Source organism: Eurytemora carolleeae, unplaced genomic scaffold (assembly GCF_000591075.1).
Source record: "Eurytemora carolleeae unplaced genomic scaffold, Eaff_2.0 scaffold1014, whole genome shotgun sequence".
NCBI lineage: Eukaryota > Metazoa > Arthropoda > Copepoda > Calanoida > Temoridae > Eurytemora > Eurytemora carolleeae.
This window is the reverse complement of record NW_019396900.1, coordinates 88262-111245: the sequence shown is the minus strand read 5'-3', so window position 1 is coordinate 111245 and position 22984 is coordinate 88262. Positions and strand designations below refer to the sequence as shown.

Below are 22984 nucleotides of genomic sequence, written 5' to 3'. Positions count from 1 at the left end.
CTTACAGGACCGTAGAGTCAAGATGGTATTTCAAGAGTAGCTCCTTTTATAGTGTCGCATGTACGATTTATCATGATAACCTTCAAACATTTATCTAAACAACAGATAAAAAAAACATTTTATGATAGAAAAAGAGGAATAATTCATGTTGGCGGAGACAAATGTTTGAAGGGTATTCTAATAAATCGGAGATGCCACTCTATAAATAGAGGGTCCCATACAAATAAAGCCCCTTTCTAACATTATTATCGGAAGGGGGGGGGGGGGTTGCGTATGGCACCCCTCTCCGAAAAGTTGAGACACGAGACATTATATTTCCAATATATTCTTAGTATTCAGTATTAAATCTGCACGAGACATTTTAGCATATAAATATTTCAAATATTTTCAGTGATTTTCAGATTAATATTGAACACCTTTCTGGTTACAGTGGGAGCTAAAAAACTGTGGCAGTTCAACTCTAGTTATAGTATAGCTCAATGGAAACACAGCAATCGTTCAATTACACATCGAAACTGCAACAAATGCAAATTTTATAATCCCTATATATTTGCAATCTGATGGTGTAAACCTTTGATATTTCAAACCAGGACTGTTCGATTAAACAGAATTCATAGTTTAAAATATCAAATGTCTACGACCTCAGGTTTCAAAGATTTAGGGATTAGTAAATCAGAGTTTGTGGAAAGAACTCAATTCCTTTATTTCACTTCAAAACTGTATTTAGAGATACTAGTAAAACTTTTTGCTTTAAAACCACATCAAATACAGATAAAATTTGCTCAAATGTCGTCGCATAGTACAAAGTTTTATGGGTTCTAGTATTTACGATCTTAACTATCGTTAAGAATAAGACTCGTATCTGTTTTAGCTTTGAACTTTAAATTATAATTTAGAATGGTAATTTTATAAACTACTAGCTTGAGAACCCAGCGATGCCTATTGTACACAATCATAGTTACTCCTGGCGCGCCATTTACCCGCACATTTGGTTGTAAATTTGACCCACTCAATTTAGTTTCTCAAAACCAAACTAAGAGAATATTCCTGTGGTTCTCTAGAGTTCCCAATGAATATTTGAGGCAAATCAGTCCAGAGCTAGGATCTTTATAATAGTGGATATCGAGATTAATGCTTAATCCTCTCTTTTTCGTAATCTCGAGACTAACTTAATCTTGTACTTGTATCCCGAAAAGTGTATAAAATTCAACCAATTAGAGTCGCGTATCAGAAGCCGTTAAATTTGAAATTTTGCGCGCCATTTAGAGTAATATACAGAAACGTGAAGGACTCTTAATTTTAAAACCCGATTTTTTTATTTTTCTGTACTATACGAGTGGATCAAGCAAGAACTCAACAGTGTCTACAATGGATTAAGCAGTCGGGATTAATGGTATCCCATTCTAAAGTTCCCAGTCCAGAGCTGAAAACTTTAGAATGGGATATCCTTAATCCAGATCAGTTAATTAATCTGGAGATTAAAAGCATGAGGAGAACAAGCATTATTTAATCTCGAGATTAAGAAAAAGAGTGGATCAAGCATCAATGCTGATATCCACCATTCAAAAGTTTCCAGCTCAGGGGTTCTATAGTTAGTGCTGGGAACTTTTAAATGGAGGATCAGGATTAATGCTTGATCCACTCTTTTTCTTAATCTCCAGATTAAATTATGCTTGTTCTCCTCTTGTTATTAATCTCCAGATTAATTAACTTATCTGAGCTGAAAACTTTAGAATGTGATATCCTTAATCCCGATATGTTGACTTCTCTGGAGATTAAGAAAAAGAGTGGATTAAGCATTAATCCTGATATCCACCACAGAGCTGAAAACTTAAGAATGGTGGATATCGGGATTAATGCTTGATCCTCTCTTTTTGATAATCTCAAGATTAACATAATCTTGCAAGATTATCTTAAAAGTGTATGAAAAACGATAAAATTCAAATTAATATTTAATCATCTGAGAAACTGTAGCAGCCAATCAGAGAAAAGCGGGCAACCAATGAGAGAACAGAAATATTCTCATTGGAGAAAACAATTATCGGATATCCAAGGAGAGAGAAAAAGAGTGGATTAGAACAAAAATGAAAAGTTTCCACAGTGGATATTCGGATCAAGAAGTCAGGATTAAAGTTTATCCATTCTAAAGTTCCCAGCTCGGGATTAAAAATATTCCATTCTAAAGTTTTCAGCTTAGGACATACAAAGAGAGATTTTGCAGATTTCAAATTTATATATATATAAGAATATTAATAAGTTATATTCTGCAGAATTTTCCGCCACATAAACAAATTGTACGGAATGTACGGCTTAATATTACAAAATATGGCGGAGTACATAAAAAATGTTCACGGAGAAAAAGCTTGGGCAAAGGTTAAAGAGCAATTACAACTTGAACAGGTAATTTCTATCAAATTAATTGTACAACAGCGTTATCCGTAGTATGAGATGGCATAAACGAACAAAACTTTTGAGAAAGAAAGTTTCCGTGAATGATGGCGCTGTTTAGAAAAAAGCGGACGATGAACGAACGACCTGGATCGTTTATAACAATTAAAATAACTATCATTTTTTTAACGAATAATTTAAATTATTTGAACGATCTTGAACTTTAAAAATACTATCGTTTTTAATGAACGAACGAATTTTTGAAATGATCGATTTTACTGAGCAAACGAAAATACTGAACGAACGATTTTACTGAACGATTGTTCATGGAAAAAAGAGAAAAAGTGGAAAATGAACGATCATTTTGACAACAAAATATATAAATAAAGAGAGGAACATAATATTGGTGCATAATCAGCTTAAAAGAGATACAACAGCCAGAGAAAAATCCACTGCTATTATTAAAATTTTGTATTTTGAAAAATTTGAAATTAAAAAAAAATATTAAAAAAACATTTTTTACCAGAAAACTCTGAAATAGGAAGACAACTTTTAGACTAGCTCTAGTTAAGACTTAAATAGTCTAATGAACATCGGACACAGCAGTTATGAAGTGTAAACAGACTCATTTCACCAAATTAGTAATTTCAGTTAAACTATTTGCTTTGTGACAAGAGTGACAACATCAAATGGTAATGTTACATCATCAATACGCAACATTCCCCTACTGAACTCTGACCTACTATCTTTCCGACCTACTGCAATATCGGACCTACGCCAGCTGTTTATTTTTGTATTATTTGAGGGTTAGGTTAGGTTAAGACAATTTATGGGGCCGAGCGCTGCGGCTAGGACAGGCTAGCTGGGGCCGAGCGCCGTGGCTAGGACAGGTTAGGAGGCAAGGCGCTGCGGCCACAAGTCCAAATAGCAGCCGTAAAACCACGTGCTAGTAGGTCGGGTGTGTAGCATAGCGGATTTGGCGTAGGTCAGAAGTAGTGCGTAGGTCGAAAGATACACCATTAAAATACACTCCAATATTGTTATAGAGTCGTCTTCCTATTTCAAAGTTTTCTGGTTCTAACTGTATGAATTCTGTTCGATCAAATAATCTAACATGCATGCAAATACATAGGCAATAAGATAAATTAAGTTTGTGGCAAAAACTCAATTCATTTAGGATAATTTTGACGCCAAAGAAGAGTTTAAAGAGAGCTTGATCGGAAAAATTGGAAAATCTGCCATGAAAAACCTCTCGATGAAAGAAGAAGAGTTCTATGAGGTAGAATAAAAATAAGTCTAAACACGGTGGAATGATGTCAAAAATTTTACAATCAAAGACAAGCATTTGTTAAAGCAAAATCCTTTATCGTTGTGTATGGAGTTTGGAAAATTCTTGAACTAATCATCACCAAATATCTCCGGATATTGTTGTACTGTGCTGTCACTAAACTGGTGTAGACATACTTCACAAATTTGTGGTCTATTACTTTTGGGGCCCTGGAGCTTCTTTTAGTAAAACAGTATTTTAAAATTAAGTTTTCAAAGACTTTCAAACCTTAATAAAAACACTTTTATTTTGAACAAAAATTCTAGACGAGGGGATAGCCCCCCCCCCCCCCCCCCTACTAAAACCGTGAAAAATTAAATTTTGCCCCCCCCCCCTGCCCCTGACAAAAGTGATAATTGCGCCCCTGCACGTTGAGTCACTATAGCTACCAATGTCGGTTCAAATCATGAGTCACGTCGATATAAAACTACATGAGATCTACTTCAAATCAGTGATTTAAGATTTTAACCGGCAATAGGTAGTTCAGAGATCCAGCTCAAATTCATTAAATTCAGTCCCTGTGCTGTAGGTATTTTAAATTAAAGGGTGCAACGTGCAATATTTTTATAAAGATCGTATTAAATAATTCAATTCAATTTAAACCTTTAAACATTCAGATAGTATATCCTATGATATTATCGAATTTAATTCGATCCATTCATAAATATTTGATATTTCATAATATTTTTGTTGTTTTGTATACAATGTACTTTAATTGATGATTTTTTTTGATCGCCACAGGTGAAGCACCGAGAGCAGAGACACCAATAAATAATCGTAGTTTAAAGAATATTGTATATGAAACAGTTAAAAAATATTATTACATAATAATTATTTACGAATTCATCATATTGAATTCGACGTTAGCCTATCTATAACCCTTTTATTTTTCTTGAAAACTTCCATTAACCTTTTGTTTTGTCAAAAGGGAATGGGAGCATATTTTGTGAAGATTGCCAAGGACTATGGATATGAACAGACCTTGCTGTTGCTTGGTCGTAGAATCAGGTTATTGGATACTTCATACTTCATATTTCATATATTTATTCAACTACAAAGCATGAGATATTACAAATAAGCAATCACAATATACTATGCAGTTTGGACCCGCCTAACCAGGGATGGTTGTTTTGAGTGGTTGGCCTGAAGTTAATTAACGATACTGAATATAATTGATTACACATATTAAGATATGTGATTGGATAGGTAAGGAGTTGATTGGAAGGAAGGAGATTGTCAGGTGATCTGTGGCAGGGTGAGATCAGAGGGATTAATGTAGAGATAAATTAAAATACAGTGTGTTAATGATGGTAGTTACAGAAACAGAAATAAGCTAATAAAGTTTCAGTTATTTTAGTTTTTTTATATAAAATTTATTCACACGATATACAGCTAGGTTTTTCGCATTTAAACCTCTCATAATTCTCAAGAGATAAATATTGATTACTCTTTGTTTAAATATTTTTGCAGATTTATTTTCTTTAAGGTCAATTTCAATTTCATTCCAATCTTAAGAAAGGAAAATTTTCTTTGCTTACAGGGACTAATTTCAAGTGACCCTGTCCCTCCATGCAAAGATGGTAATGCCCGATTCATGACTTAAATGCTTGGATCATGTATGAATTAGATATCAATGTTTATAACTTTGAAAACTTATTATTTTTTACAGTTGTTTTTCTACTAAAGTGCCTTGTGCATTACTGATTTGGAAAATTCCCATTGATTATCTAAAATATACTTTCCAGGGACTTTTTCTTGAACTTGGACAATCTCCATGATTATCTGAATACACCTTCCCAAAAATGAAGGCACCATCTTTCTTTATTGAAGGTAATGCAAATTTCTATTATCTTACAAATTAAATATTTTTGATTTACTGTACCATTCACGCTGATTAAATTTGATAAATTAAAGGGACTGTACAGGAAAAATGAAACTGTGTATAGGCTGAAACCAGAGAATCTCAGGTGTTAAATAATATCTGTAAGATTTTTCATTTTTAATAGATATAATTGATAATATTATTTATACGTCCGGAACATGTCACCAGAACTCCAACCAATGGCAGTGCAGTATTAAATTGTCACGTGTCTCCGTCTGTATCATATGACCTGTATACTGCACTGTCATTGGAGGGAGTTCTGGTCACGTGATACGGAAGTATGATTGGTATAATTTTGACACAGTTTTATGTCAATTTCTCGAGAGAAGAACATCAGATAGAACTCTTATATGTCTCAATCAACTTCTAAGATTCTAAGGTTTAGCCAATAACCCCTTTCATAGTTCCTGTTCAGTCCCTTTTTAAGCATCCCTTCAAACCAAAGTCAACTTTAGATATGTTTTTTTATTGATAACTCTTATTATTAAAGAGCTATTTGAAAAGAACATAACTATTTAAAATGTCTAATATGTAACGTTGTTAAATTTGCTTATTTAATTATAATTATGTGCAAAACCAGTGGAGCTAAGAGGCAACAAATGGATACCGTCGCATAAATTTGAGCTTCTCCTTTAGTTTAGCTTAGTTTTCATATGATTATTCAATTTTTCCTAGTTTTTCCGTTTTTCGATGAGTGAGAATAAAATTGAAAGACATCTCTTTAAGTATAAAGGTTGTTGAATTATATAGACCAAAAATTCGAATAAAAAATATTTGAAAGAACTATTGATAAATAAATAAACACACCAAGAATTGTACAGTCCGCAAACTCATACTTCTAGGGGTCAAAGTGTACTTCAATGATAAGCGGGGTGGTTTGGTGTTTTAATAGAGTGTAAAATAACTCCGGGAATGGAACTATTTGAACAACAATATTTCACTGAGCAATATATATCATATTAACGAGAATTGAAGAAGGACATGAGAAGGACTAAACTAACTTAAATTTCTCTCTACAGAACTCATGTACACCACAAGTACTCATGATGACATAAGAATAGCCAATGATCACAACCGACCTAGTTAATCTATATAATAGGAATATCTTTAAAACATCTCATGTACATTTACATCTTTCAAAATGTCGTCTTATGCGCAATCTATCTTTATCCATGAAAAATGTCGTCTTATGCGCAATCTATCTTTATCTATGAAAAATGTCGTCTTATGCTCAATCTATCTTTATCTATGAAAAATGTCGTCTTATGCGCTATCTATCTTTATCTATGAAAAATGTCGTCTTATGTGCAATCTATCTTTATCTATGAAAAATGTCATCTTATGTGCAATCTATCTTTATCTATGAAAAATGTCTTCTTATGTGCAATCTATCTTTATCTATGAAAAATGTCGTCTTATGTGCAATCTATCTTTATCTATAAAAAATGTCGTCTTATGTGCAATCTATATTTATCTATGAAAAAAACTTATGCATCTTAATGTCACGAATTAATTTTTGAAAACTTTTTTTTAAAGAGATATTTTTTTATCCCTTTGACAGGATTGAATTGTTACGATCAAATCTCGGAATTTTTCAATTGCGAAAGTTTGGTGTTGTTTGGGTTTATATTGATCTACCAGGGGTTGTAATCTGGCAGCACATTCATCCATCCACGCTTCATTAATACTGAAAAGAGGGTTGGCGAGAATCATGCTCGTTTTTTACTTGTTAATAAAACTAAATCTTACTTCAGATGAGGACCCGACGAAGCTAGTTATGCAATATAGAACTAGAAGAAGAGGATTTCATTATTTTGTCCAAGGACAGGTATAAAGAGTGTCTCAAAATGTCTGAATAAATTAATGTTATTCAGGCCTGATATGTAGAGATGTGCTCGTTGACTTTTTCTTTCATTTCATTCGAAGTCATCGTTCGTTTTCTCACTGAACGATTGTTCAAAAAATCGTTCATTCATTAAAATCATTTGTTCAAAAAAGAAAAACGATATTTTTTCAAAAATTTCTTCGAAAAATTTGGTTGTTCAGTAAAATACTATTGTTTTTAAGTTTGTTCCAAAAATCGTTCGTTTAGTAAAAAAAAACTATTGTTTTTTTAATCTTTTAAAAAATTGTTCGTGCAGTAAAAAAAAAAATATTTTTTTCGTTCGTTTTTTAAAAACTAAATTTTTTTCATTTCTGTGAACTTTCCATTTCGTTTGTCCACCATTCTTTTTTTCTGAACACCCTTTTTTACGAAATTTTGTTCATTCTCAAAAATTTCGTTTGTTCAAAAAAAAACTATGCCCTTCTCTAAGGATATGTACAGATTTGAACCGTGCTAAAATATTTGACCCTCAGATTATCCTGAACCGTTTGTATAATATTGACACGAGTCGCCTGAGATTAGGGCATATCTACCTCACACGATACTAGGCTAAGCTCCAGTGCACGGAACCCGGGTGTCTAATAATGTCTAAGAATGTCTAAGTATGTCTAAGAATGGCTAAGAATGGCTAAGAATGCATAAGAATGTCTCAGAATGTCTAAAAAGGGCTAAGATATTATAAGAATGTCTCAGGGTGTCTAAAAATGCCTGATTTTATCTAATTCTAAGAAAAGGTAAGGATATGTTTATTTAAAAAGATTATATCAGACATTACAACGTAAAATCCGTTAAATCTGTTTTATCAGGAGAATATTAAAAACAGATAGGAAGTATATACTTCTAATGTTAAATCTGTTTTATTAGAAGAATATTGGAAACAGAGAGGAAGTATATACTTCCAATGTTAAATCTGTTTTATTAGGAGAATATTGGAAACAGATAGGAAGTATATACTTCTAATGTTAAATCTGTTTTATCAGGAGAATATTGGAAGCAGATAGGAAGTATATACTTCCTATGTTAAATCTGTTTTATCAGGAAAATATTGGAAACAGATAGGAAGTATATACTTCCAATGTTAAATCTGTTTTATCAGGAGAATATTGGAAACAGATAGGAAGTATATACTTCCTATGTTAAATCTGTTTTATCAGGAGAATATTGGAAACAGATAGGAAGTATATACTTCTAATGTTAAATCTGTTTTATCAGGAGAATATTGGAAACTGATAGGAAGTATATACTTCCAATGTTAAATCTGATTTATTAGGAGAATATTGGGAACAGATAGGAAGTATATACTTCTAATGTTAAATCTGTTTTATTGGGAGAATGTTGGAAACAGATAGGAAGTATATACTTCCAATGTTAAATCTGTTTTATTGGGAGAATATTGGAAACAGATAGGAAGTATATACTTCCAATGTTAAATTTGTTTTATCAAAAGAATATTGGAAACAGATAGGAAGTATATACTTCTAATGTTAAATCTGTTTTATTAGGAGAATATTGGAAACAGATAGGAAGTATATACTTCCAATGTTAAATCTGTTTTATTAGGAGAATATTGGAGACAGGTAGGAAGTATATACTTCCAATGTTAAATCATGATTGATTTCTTTCATGTACAATAACGTTGTAATGTTTTAGCCAAAAAGTGGAATGAAAATAATTTTATTTCACTCTTAGACCCTACCCCCCCCCCCCTAACCCTTACCTCGTCATTAAATATAGGGATCTTTCAGTTTAAAGGGACTGTAAGTGTAAATTTAAGTGATCCTTTATGCAAAGATTTCTATGCCAGATTCACAACAGTACCCTTAAAACCTTTATCTGATCAATAATGTGGAAGGTATTGTCGTTTATTAGGTTTAAAAGTATTTAATTCAGTTAAGTTAGCTGTGCCTTCTTGTAGTAGAGATGCGCAAGTCAATTTTGTAGAGAAGTCACAATCGAAAATAACCAGTTTGTAAAATTATAAACTCTGATATTTAATTTATACTTGACCAGACAAAACTTTTAAGGTTACAATTGTGAATCGGACATTGCCATCTTTGCACGAAGCACTGTAAAGTACGGTTCGTTTCAAGAATCGGGCCAACGAGGGGGGGGGGAGTCCAGGGTTCCTCAAATAGTAATCACCGCCACCCAAATCTGTTTTGCGGCAAGCGCGCTCCTCAATTTGTAATCACCGTAAAATTTTGTTTTCTGTGATTTGAATTTAATGCACTTTTAACACAATTTTCGACATCTATCGGGGTTTTATGGCATCTGTATTGACTTAAACTAAATTTTCAAATTATTTTCAGATTTGTTTGGTCAACAAAAACTGAGAATCAAGGCACAGTTCATTTTAGCCGAATCTTAGATCCAATTCGCCACTTTAATGACTGCATTTCATGATTGGCGTTAAGATAATAAAAGGTCGGGCTGCCTGTTTACTAAAAATGATCTCATCCTACGCAAAGTAATATCCATCTCCATTTAAAAGATATTTTCAAAAAACCTTTACAGTGTTTAGATTTTTGTATTCGTCTACTCGAGTTCAACATCTACAACAAAACTAATTATATGCATAGAAAGAACATAAAATTTTGAAAAATTAGTCCCACCACACCCACTACTGAAAATGAAGTATTTAGTCCACTAATAATGGGTTAAAGTTTCCTATCTATATAAGGAGTTTAAAACAACATTCAGAGGAAAATGCCGCAAACATTCTTAAAGCAAAACTTGAAACTAAAAAACGTAATATATTTCTGGCACTTAGTGTGGCATATTTATTGATTTATTTTCGAAACTAAGAAGCAATAAAGAAGGCTTTAACAATATTGTACACCATAGGGCCATTACAAGAGGTCAATATGGTCTTATTTCTAAGAAATAAACGATTTAATGTTATGCTTTTTTGGGCTGATTACTATTTGAGGTGGTGAAGATTACCAATTGAGGAGCGCGATTGCCGCAAAACAGATTTGGGTGGCGGTGATTACTATTTGAGGAACTCTGGACACCCTCCCTCGGCCAACTCTAACCAGCTAGAACGAGCTGTACAGTACACATACAGATTATACCAGGCAAACCGGGCCGAAATCTAACTAGCTAGAGCAAGCTGTGCAGTAGCAGCGCACATTAAGATCATAGGCAAACCGGGCCGACATCTAGCTAGCTAGAGCAAGCTGTGCAGTACACAATACACATACAGATCATACCAAGCAAACCGGGCCGACATCTAACTAGCTAGAGCAAGCTGTGCAATACACATACAGATTATACCAGGCAAACCGGAACAGTTCCTTAAACATTGAAAAACAATCTTCTTAATTTTTTTAGGTTAAAGAAATTGCAAAAATGCTGTTTCGCAACACTGGACAACTTGATAACAAGCTAGAAGCTAAACTGCTAAAACAGGTTTTCTTATTTCATCAAACATGTCAAATCCTTTTTGCACCATCAAAAAAAACATTTAGCAAAGAAAAAATTTGAAAAAAAAATAAACTCATTCAGTAATTAACGATTTAAGTAGCAGAGGTCAGAAAAGGTTGATTCAAGACTAAAAACGAAATTTTTGATACTTTGACAAATATCTTTCCAAAAATGTCAGGGTTTTTTTTGTTTTACTTGGACGAAATATTTGTTTTGGCTTACATGAATAATTTTTTTTAAAAATCAGAGAAAACTTTAATGCTGGTGCAAGGTGGATTTCAGCATTTTCATCAAAACAGTTTCACCCAATTAGCTTTATGGAATTAAAAAATCCAGTTTTATTTTTTACTTCGAAACAAAATTTTTTTCTGACCTAAAATAAACATGGGAATTCAGCGACGATTTTGATATTGTCTTTGTAAATGATTTTCATATTTTGTATGGTGATGCCTAATAGAAAAGCTGAATTCCGTCTGCTAGAGTTCACAACTTGTTTGTTTATGTTTTTCTTGCATACTGTATTGTACTTAATAATTGCAGAAATTCGTGTATACAAACATAGTATATGTTATTTCTCTTCACTTTTTATCGTGTAGAAATGTTACAGAACATCATACAATGTTTTTCAGAATAACAAAACAGTCTTCTACCGTTTACATAAATTATACAGTGAAACCCTTAATAACGAATACATCGAAAGAATTCATCAAATGTCGTATTCTTCACTTTCTGATAATGGAATGTTGCAGATATTTAGTTTTTTTAATTAAATGATTATATGGAACTCTTCAAAACTGTTCCCGAATATTCATGGCTATTTATTTATTTTCGCAAATACTGAAATTTACGTAATAAAGTATAAAACTCATTTAAAAATTTTCAAGACGGCATTTGATAAATTCTTCAGATGTATTCGTTATTAAGGGTTTCACTGAACTCTAGCAGGCGTAACATTATTTTGACCATTGAACTTAGGTAACACAAATCTAATTCTTTACAAAGACGATTCCGAATTCGTCTCTGAATTCCCATGTTTATTGTGACACCCTGTACATTAGCGATTTTTAAATATATCAGAGAAAACTTTAGAACTGGTGCAAGGCATGGATTTGAGCATTTTTATCAAAAAAGTTTCACCCAATTAGCTTTACAGGGGGTATCTAACTGAACATGACTGTTTAGTTACGACTTAAGTGTCGTCTTTGATTTTTGAATCAATATACGAAAATCTTACTGGAATGATTCTTAAAAAATATCAATAAAATCCCCAAGTTCGGGCATATCAAAAATGATGTTTGCCTTTCTATAAAACTTTTTTTTTCATCTTTAATAATGCCAAAGAATTGAAAGCTTGAAAGTCGTGGCATTTTTCTAAAACACACTCTGTCCTTTTACATACAATGTTCCCCACCAAGGATGAGACTGTTCGGAATTTATATTGTTGTTTCCTTTAATCATATTTAGCTGCAACTAAAACGTATTTCTTTCTTTGTTCAATCAATAAAAACTTAATATTGGAACTTGGATTCATCATATTTGTGTTTCAGGTCGTCTTTACAGTCTCATCGTTTGTTTGTAACCCGTAGCTATCAGAGAACAAATGCAATCTTTAAATAATATATTTTTGCTGTCATGTTAAGTAGAACACCCAGTATAACATTAACAAACAATAAAATAATAGACATTTTAACCTTTAGGAAATAGTTTTTGACACTGCAGTGTTCCATTTTGAATTGACGTTTAAGAATAATGGATATCAAGAGTATCTACAGGCAAAAGAAACCAGGTCTGGAAAAATATTTAAAGGGACCGTCCAGGGTATTTCAAGGGACCCTACATTAATAAAATGGCATGTCGATTCACAACGGGTTCGATGAAAGCTTTGACTGATCATGAATGAATGAGATATCAATGTTTTCTTGTTAAAATTTACTTATTTTCGATTCATGGTATTCTCCATAATTGGGATTTAATTTTCAGATTAAAAAGACTTTTAAGCTAAAAACCCAACGAAATCTTTCATATTATTGATCAGGAAAAAGTTCTAAAGGTACGTTTATGAATCAGGTATGCCCATCTTTTAGCGGAGGGTCACTTGAAGTAACAACGAAAAGTTAATATTTTTTGGGATTACTTTTTTTTGGTTTTCGAATTTTGAGAGCGAAACGATAAATCATAACTGACTTCATCATCAACTTTTAAATATAATTTTATTATTGTCAACAGGAAAAAGGGGTATAGGCAGTTAACATATTTATAATACAAAAAGTTTCGGATTATTCCTCTTCAGTTAGAAAACATAGTTAAACTTTTGTTTTACTATAATAATTGTGAATTATAAATTGATACATACATACCATATATGTATATGGTATCTAATTAACCTAAAAACTGCTGAACTGATCGGGCTCTATTTTTTGTGGGATCTTACATCATCCGGGGAATGTTCAGAATTTTAAAAATTAGCCTTAAAAATTTAGATGTTTCTAAACACACGAAAAAATATTAAAACATCCATAATTTTTTGTTATTGTTTGATGATTTTAAAAGCGAAAAGTTGTTGCAGATAGTGCAACAATTTAAAGTTAAAGCCTAAAAAAAAGGTAAATAAAGTAAAAAATTATGGCTTTTGTTCTGATTATTATATGATGCCAAAATCATATTTGATTTTTAACAGTCTTTATTGTCTTTTATTTCAATATTTATAACTTTATGATATTTATTATTTTAATATTTGTAACTTTATGATATTTATTATCTTAATATTTTTAACTTTATGGTATTTATTATTTTAATATGTGTACCTTTATGATATAATTATTATCTTAATATTTATAACTTTATGGCATTTACTATTTTAATATTTGTACCTTTATGATATAATTATTATCTTAATATTTTTAACTTTATGGTATTTATTATTTTAATATGTGTACCTTTATGATATAATTATTATCTTAATATTTATAACTTTATGATATTTATTAATTTAGATCAATTTCGTCGATGCCAATCAAGGCTAATATCCTTTTTGAAATGTTCCCCTTCTGTATACTTTTTCAGGTACAAACATACATGCTATTTACAAGTCAATAAAATAAAAATAAATGTATAGTTAAATTCTAGAAACCATTATAACTTAAAGAGACTGTAAGCGTAATTTTAAGTGACCCTAAATTTAATTAACAACGAGTATGAATGAGATTTCAATGTTAACAATATTGAAAATTTGTTCTTTTTATTGTGGTTTTACTACAAAAGTGACTTGCGCATGTCTACTGCGTGAAAATATATTGGAGCTTTTAGAAAAGAACACTAGAAGATTAAAAAAGAATTATCTTCCAAATTTTTAGTAAGGGGTACCGTTGTGAATCGGGCATTGCAATTTTGAAACTGCCATTACAGTCCTTTTATTACTCTAAAAGTTATTATTTCCTAAAATAAAGCATCAAGAGTTTGTTTGTCCAACTCCTTTGAAGGTGAAAGTTTAAAAAATCAAAGTTGCAATTTGGAAAAAAATGTTCAAAGGTCCTGTTCTTTCGTTTTTTATTCTTCTGGGCGTTCTGGACTTTGTACAATTCAAAATATTTCCCTTTTACCCTATATCTGATCATCAATGGTGTGGAAAACATGTTTGTTTTTCTAGATTAAAGTGTTTAATTTTGACAAATTCCCCCCATTATTAGTGTAGCATAAATCCACAAGTTAATTTGACAAAGAAGCCAAAACCAAAGATAATTAGAGTTGAAAGAACTTGGATATTTCATTCATTCAAAAGATAACTGTTGTGAATTGGACCATCCCCACTGCAAATAGAGGGTTTCTCAAAATATCGGATAAAGTTCCTGTAAAAGTTTCAAGGTGTAAATCGACTTGATTTAAGAGTGATATGGTGAAGTAAAGAATATGGGATCTGCTCTAAGGAATTATACAGAGTTACCCACAAAGGATGAGACTGTAAAGACGACCTGAATTTTTATAAATCTGAAAATTCCATGGTTGAATTAAGTTCTTCTAAATCTTTTGATGGTTTTTCAATGATAAGGTAATGAAAGAACTAGCTTTGTAGATGCCTGGAATCATCCATATAAGGAAACAGACAGTATACATTCCGTACAGTCGTCTATGAAGACTCATTCTTTGTGGGTAACCCTGTATAAAGTGTGATGCTCTTAGAATGAAATGGTGGTTAAGAATATGGGATCTGTTCTAAGAAATTGTAAAACGATTATGATTTTAGAAATGATATGGTGGTTAAAAATATAGGATCTGTTTTAAGAAATTGTAAAACGATTATGATTTTAGAAATGATATGGTGGTTAAGAATATAGGATCTGTTCTAAGGAATTGTAAAACGATTATGATTTTAGAATGATATGGTGGTTAAGAATATAGGATCTGTTCTAAGGAATTGTAAAAATATTATGATTTTAGAATGATATGGTGGTTAAGAATATGGGATCTGTTCTAAGGAATTGTAAAAAGATTATGATTTTAGAATGATATGATGGTTAAGTCTATGGGATCTGCTCTAAGGAATTGTAAAAAGATTATGATTTTAGAATGATATGGTGGTTAAGAATATGGGATCTGTTCTAAGGAATTGTAAAACGATTATGATTTTAGAATGATATGGTGGTTAAGAATATGGGCTCTGCTCTAAGGAATTGTATTCCTCAAATGGTGGGCAGGAAACTGACTGAATACTTTGAACTCATTAAACCTTTAATAGATTTCAAATATGAGGTAATCAAATTTTAGTAAGCTTATTATTGGTTAATAACTAATTGGTGTAAGCGTACACTTAAAGATTTGGTTATATACCCAACTTTATATGCATGAGTCCTTACCAAAACATATGGTTTCTATATCTAAATGTTTGGCTTTTATATCTAAATATATGGTTTCTATATCCAAATGTTTGGTTTTTATATCCAAATGAATGGTTTATATAACCAAATGTTTGGTTTATATATCCAAATGCATGCGTCTATACCCAATGGTTGGTTTTTATATCAAAATGTTTGGTTTATGTATCCAAATGCATGGGTCTATATCAAAATTTATTGTTTCTTTATCCAAATGAATGGTTTCTGTATCCAAATATATGGCTTCTGTATCCAAATGCATGTGTCTGAATCCAAATGTTTGGTTCATGTATTCAAATATATAATTTCTATATAAAATGAATGGTTCTTATATCCAATTGTAAATCCAAATATATAGTTATTTCAAAGTATAAGGTTTATCTTTTCTATATCCAAAAATATGGTTTTCTACCAAACTATATGGATTTTTTATCTAAATATGTGGTTTCCATTTTTTACATTAGGTAATAGAATCAAGAATAAACAGTATGTTTGAGCTTGCTACCCTTGATGAAATTGACAAATTAAGGTAATTTCGAAAAATATTCAACGTTACAACTATAGTACAACATGCTCAAGCTTTAAGATTCGAAAATTAAGTTTAACAATGTCGATATTGCGGATTTCTATAGCATAAAATTAAGAAATTTAATTCAAAAAATTTCTATTGAACCATGTTTAAGGTTAGAATTATAGAATTATACCATTTGTACCATGCAATTCTTTAATTCAAATACTACTACTCTACCTTCATGTTTTGACCATGCATTGGCAAATCAGGCATAATACCACAGAAGCAGGGGTTCTTTAAATTGATGACTCATATATGACATAAAAACATTTTTCTAAAAAAATGTGTAACATTAATGCATGTAAAAATGTATTTAATGTGTATTATGTAAAAGAAATTACTAAAATTCTAAAAGTGGTCCTAACGGTTTACTTTCAGTGTACAATGTTTAGGCCATGTTGACATAGTGGTAATCAACAAAACTGGTTCTTCGGAATATTTGTGGAACTTTAGTTTATAACGCATTCAATCATTTTATTAAATTCAAGATTTCCAACAGCTTTAATTTTGTTTCTTAAAAAGCACAAAACCATATTTAACTTTCTGATCTTTAAACAGGGTGAGTGCGGCATTCGTAGACCAAATTAAAATCAACTTTTATACATAAAGGAAATGACTTTTTAAATTGTAGTTTTTTCCATTGTATATATTATTAAATTAATTAGCTGATCCAAATTTAATCGGATAGGATAAGGGGTGTGTCAGCAATGACCAACAGATTAGTCATTGTAACAATGTTGCGCAACGGCAAGACTAGAAGGTAGATTCAGCCTTCAGGCAAGCACAGGACTCTACGAGCACGTGTGTTTTGAAAATTAAAATGTTAAAAATGTTTATTTAATGCTGGAGACCAGCCAGAGAATTTTTCTTGCAAGAAGGAAAAAAATTGGCACCATAGCAATTTTTACAGCAAGGAAATCGCCGATAGCGTGCAAATCATGGTCAATGACAACCTTGGCCCTTCCATCTGGGATATTGTGAGGTTGCTGGGCAGTATCAATTGGGTGGTGAGGGAGATTGTGAAGGAGGAGATAGGGTACAAATTATACATCCACCAAAAGTGTAAGTTTATTAGCCATGCAGTGAAGATGAAAAGGATGGTGTGCATGGCGCAAATGAAGTACGCCAGGGACACAAACTTGTGGCCCCTCAGCTACCCAGATTTGAATCCCATCGTTTGCTATTTATAGTCCTCGGTCAAGAAGAATGTCAATAGAACCCCATACAACACAACACAGTCCCTGATCACTTAAATAACTAGAGTATTTAATGATATGCCATGCTCAAAGGTCGTCAGTGCCTTCTCTGCCTTCAGGAAAAGAGTGGAGTAGGTCGTTGATGCAAAATGCGTTATGTTGGTTATAACTAAATAAACATCCTTTTGAAAAAACTTTATCAAAAATCAGTTTTGGAGAGATTTCAATTTTGTCTAGGAATGTCAAATACCATACGCACCCTGTACTTAAGAAGTTTTAGGTCTCCATTCAAGTCTTTTTCATTGCGGGTAACCCTGTACATACAACATACCTTTACTCAAAACAATCATTTCTGAACAAATATAAAAAAAATTGCTTGAAATCAAATCATTATTACAGGTCAGGTGGTGGAACTGATAGTTCTCATTCAGCTATAACTAGTGAACTCTTAAATCTGGATGAGACTGATAAGACTCTTCATATCAAGGTTAAAGATACAATTTTATTGGTTTGTTTGTTTGAGGGCTATTTTGAGAATAATTACTTCTGTAATTGGAAAGTTATTGGGACTTGTCAAGAAAAAGATAATTATAAGGGGTCTCAAATAAAAAAAGTTCTGTAAAAATGCTCCAATGATAGTAAATGTATATGTCTTATCTTTTCATTTACAAACATTGTATTAAGTACCTTGCATTGATTAAAAATAATTCTATTATAAATACTTTTCCTGTTCATCTCATTTTCCATGAAACAATCCAATAAATCCACTAAATTGGGCAATTTGGAGAAGACATTGTGTTCAAAGGTTACATAGAAAACGTAAAAATTGCAAAAACAAACATATACTTTATCGCTTTTTTACAAAGATTACAATGGATTTAGGATAGTCTAGATATATAAATAGCTTAATCATTAATCGCAAGAGGTTCATGCTGTAAGTTTAGTTTTCCGGAACCCCTTCATCCCTAATAACCCACTGTAATGGCACTGCTCTAATGAGTAGTCATGTAAAATTATGTTTACACCCCATCTGAGTTACAAAATGGATAATCTCAATCTCATTCTAGGGACAAATGGTTTACATAGATGCGTGGAAACTAATGCTCTTCCTTGCCTGTCCCATTATGAAAGGACTTGGCAGTTTGATCTATACTGGACTTTTTATCAATGAGCTAAGGTTTGTATCGTCTTCATGTTAAGTTGCCACAATGTTCATTAACTTTTGCCCAAATTTATTCTTTTGTGATTTCTCTTGTTTTACATATTTTTTTATGTTGTTATGGTATGGGGGATTTTAGATAGATTTCATGGCTGAATTGGCTATGGAAATCTTTAGAACATGAAGAATGATAGCTGTTTATATTTAGTTTTTTTTGTAAAAAATAAAAACTATCAGAAGTTTTCCCAAAACTTATTTAACCCAAAAACAGAGATGTAACATATCATAAGAATTAAATTTGGTAGCACTAACAGCCAAAACTAAATATTCTCATATAATAGTATGCATGACTACTCTCGGGACATAATGCTTGCAAATGCCCAAACAGACATGGAAGAAAACCTGAAGAAGATGCAAAGCAACCAGGAGGTAGGAAACCTCATATAGGACTTCATGAGCAAATTGATATAAACATTGTTTCCAGGTTGATGCACACAGGAAAATTGAGCAGAAATCCACAACTCTGAAGAACAAGAATGATGAGCTTGGATACATGTTCCTCCCAACCCCGGTAAAATTAAAAAATAATAAGGATATAGAAATCTCTGTTTACAGAAGGTCAAAACTTGTGTAAGATAACTCTTTGATGAGTGCTCAGAGAGTAACTTTCCCTCTTGTCAACAGTTCATCTTTATTTTGCAGTTTGGTCTTAGTCCCAGCAAGCTCTGATGTTCAATCACAATTTGACCTATTAAACAAAAATCTATTGCCTTTTCTTGTCTATACTTTTCTGTTGGTGGTAGGAAACATTTTAAATGAAGAAATATTAAAATAAAATTTCATAAGTTTAAGACTTTTAAAATAAAGACCAAAAACATAGTTAATTTCAAATTGATGATAAGGTGACGTGAGAGGTTGGAGTCCTCATTAGTGCCCAGGATGGAGGCTCTTTCAATGTGTCATTTCAAAGTTTTTGGAAGTGGTACATTGTTAAATTTCTGATGTTTTATCCCATCAGAAATATTCTCAATGTTTAAGATTGCGGTTGAGTTACTTCAAGGAAACGATCCCTCAACAATGGTGAAAAAATGTGAAAAAGTCAGTACAATGTTGGTTGAAGTAGATGATCTTGGTACGATGGTGAGGTGAAATTTTAAAATTTACTCCATAAAAATTGTATTATGGTTTAGACTACAAAAGGCAATATTAAGAAGGAAATAGCTAAGTTAAGATTTTGGGTTAGGATGAAGATTAGCATTTTCCTGATCTCCAGTTCATACAGTATCCATTTTCCTGATCTCCAGTTCATACAGTATCCATTTTCCTGATCTCCAGTTCATACAGTATCCATTTGGTTTCCAAATAATTAAATTCTTTGAATTGTTTAGCCATGTGAAGAATCCAATGGATGTTGTAAACTTCATGAACAATTTGCAGTCCATATTTGATGATCTTGTAAAGAAACATAAATGTTTCAAACATGAGAAAAGAACTGAGTACATGGTGGAGACAGGGGCTTCAGCAGAGGTATAGAAAGATCTTCTTTTCAAAATTGTTTATCTCAATAAATTGCAATAATGCTTTCTAAAATGTTTAGGTAGAGAACCCAGCTGAGATAATGTCTGATCTAGCTTTAGATATAATGGAAGCTAGTGCACTTGCTTTAAGAGATCCGTCTAATCCTAAGAAAGGAGTCAAAATAAAGGTTACAGATATAATTTTATTGTAGAATTGGATTAAATTTATATATTTTACCACCTTTTGACCAATATTAAGGACCCATGATTTTCCCAATAGATGGATGTAAAGTTATTTGACGCCCTGCCCTGCTCTGCAAAGTTTTGGTGAAAAATATTGCAAATTTGTATTTTAAGAGATGATGAAATTGTGTACTACTAAACACTTTTTCAGGAAATTAAAGACTTAACTTAACCATAGGTTCCCTCAATCCTTAGAGAACTCTTAGTAAAGTAAACTTTCCTGTAAAGTAATTGTAAATAATTATTAGATAACTATTGGTACTGGGCCAGTGACTTGTACAGTTTCTGGGAGTGTAATACCAACTTTTAATGTGTATGGAGTGCCAGTTCAGCAAACCTCTCTTCTTATGGATGAATGCAAAGGAAATGAGGTAGGCTCATGTTGTTAATAAGAAATTTCTAGGAAATTATTTCTACTTTTAAGAGATTGATATTTTTAGTCAGAAATGTTGCCTTTTATAGATTTTAATACCTTTAATTCAGGGTTACACTCAAGACATGAGACTTCAGAGATGACTATATGGATTTCATACTGTTTGTTTCCTTACATTCATGATTATCTTCAACTGTTCCCTTTAAAATCACTTAAGGATTATAAAAAGAGTATTTTCCAGGCAGTAGACTTAATTTAACATTGAAGTTGTCATTTTGAAAGAGTTTCAGATCATTCTTTTACAGTCTCATCCTATGTGGGTTGGCTGTCCTATTTATGCTGTCAAAAGGCTGAAAAATAGTTCAGATTTGTACAATTTGAAAAATTAACTTATGGATGACTATTTCTGTTAATTCTTTTCTGTAATCAATTTGAAAATTTGCATTTAATTAGTCTTATTTAGATCTTGATAGAGGACACTACAAAGGCCTTGCTATCTCCACTCTTTAAGATTAAGGAAAACAAATCTATAGATGGTATTGGGCTGTCCTATTTCATTCAGGTAAAAACTGATTTCTTAAAGAGACTCTACATGCAAAGATGATAATGCGAATTCAGATACCATTATATAATAAATAATGTGGAAGATATTGTCGTTTTTGCAGCTTGAAAAGCTTTTAATTTTTACATTTTTTATATGATTCCTGCAGTAGAAATGTGCATCCTAGTTCCTATTGTATAGGAACTACAATTGAAAACAATCAGTTTTCTATATTATAAACATTAATTTATAATTCATACTTGAACAGGCAAAGCTTTTCAGGGTATCGTTGTGAATTGGGCATTGCCATCCTTGCAAGGAGGGTCACTTGAAATCAAATTTACACATACAATCCCATTTAAATACCAACCACAAGTATGACTGTTGTTTACCAGGGTAAAGCAGAGAGAAAGTCTTTGAAATTTTCTGACCTGAAAACAGTTTCCTCAGTATCAAAGGTAAGATGTTTGGACAATTTAAAAGTTTTAACTGTTGCTCCAAGAGTTGGCCATTTTAAATCAATCTCAAATTTTGGTGGATTGTTTTATTCAAATTGGCCCAATTTCCAGGAAATATTTATTTTTTAATTTGATGGTTCATAAACCTTCCCTTGGGTCATGTGAGTCACACACAAATTTGGGCCCCATTGGTTTAGCTGTTTTGACGTACAATGATACAGACAGACAAACAGACAAGTAAAATGTATATATTTATTATATTTAAATAGATTGTTTTTGTAAAGGTGGACAATGAGGGAGATTTCAGTCAATCCACAGAAGCTAAAAGTGAACCAGGTAAGTGAATTACTTGTTAATACCAAAAAGCGTAGATGTTAATATATCAGTAAATATCATTGAAGGAACTGCTGCTGCTATTCGGAGAGTCTCAGTGAGTCAGCAGCAGTGCTGTGCTGGAACTATGAAAAGCGGAGTTTGTACAGTTATCTAGTTAATATAGAAAATATCTTGTTCTCACTATACTAAAATAAAAAAAGGGCAATCAACAACAACACAGAAAAATCGGTGCAACTTTGTCCAAAGTAGTAGATAACTTTCTTGGTCCAATTTCAAAAGATTTCTTTAGTTTAGATAGAGAAAGAAATAGAAAATAACACAGAGGCGGCTTAAGGTGGTGAAAATAATGTAAGCCACCCTTTAAATTACATTCAATTCTAAGATAACCCATTAAGGTGGTGAAAATAATGTAAGCCACCCTTTAAATTACATTCAATTCTAAGATAACCCATTAAGGTGGTGAAAATAATGTAAGCCACCCTTTAAATTACATTCAATTCTAAGATAACCCATTAAGATGGTGAAAATAATGTAAGCCACCCTTTAAATTACATTCAATTCTAAGATAACCCATTAAGATGGTGAAAATAATGTAAGCCCCCCTTTAAATTACATTCAATTCTAAGATAACCCATTAAGGTGGTGAAAATAATGTAAGCCACCCTTTAAATTACATTCAATTCTAAGATAACCCACAATCTGTTTAGCATTTTATAGTAAGCTTGAAGTTCCTAAATTACTATTAAGAATTGTAAATTTGTCTAATAAACTGTATCTACAAATCTTAATGTTTGCTGTATTAAGCAAGCTTTGC

At 31.9% G+C, this 22984-nt stretch overlaps 1 protein-coding gene across 1 annotated transcript; it reads left to right on the top strand.

Moving 5' to 3' along the window:
- The first annotated feature begins 2175 nt into the window (after positions 1 to 2175).
- On the top strand, positions 2176 to 22972 carry LOC111709917 (soluble guanylate cyclase 88E). The gene is made up of 22 exons (XM_023483858.1): positions 2176 to 2400; positions 3566 to 3667; positions 4644 to 4723; positions 5461 to 5545; positions 7352 to 7425; positions 10816 to 10893; positions 12606 to 12694; positions 13902 to 13971; positions 15535 to 15654; positions 16241 to 16305; positions 17943 to 18030; positions 18611 to 18720; positions 19044 to 19131; positions 19187 to 19273; positions 19741 to 19847; positions 20091 to 20229; positions 20300 to 20407; positions 20711 to 20833; positions 21299 to 21397; positions 21772 to 21834; positions 22119 to 22170; positions 22236 to 22972. Exons 4-22 carry the CDS (start codon positions 5518 to 5520, stop codon positions 22322 to 22324), a joined length of 1677 nt encoding a protein of 558 aa, XP_023339626.1. The 5' UTR covers positions 2176 to 2400; positions 3566 to 3667; positions 4644 to 4723; positions 5461 to 5517; the 3' UTR covers positions 22325 to 22972.
- The last annotated feature ends 12 nt before the right edge of the window (positions 22973 to 22984 follow it).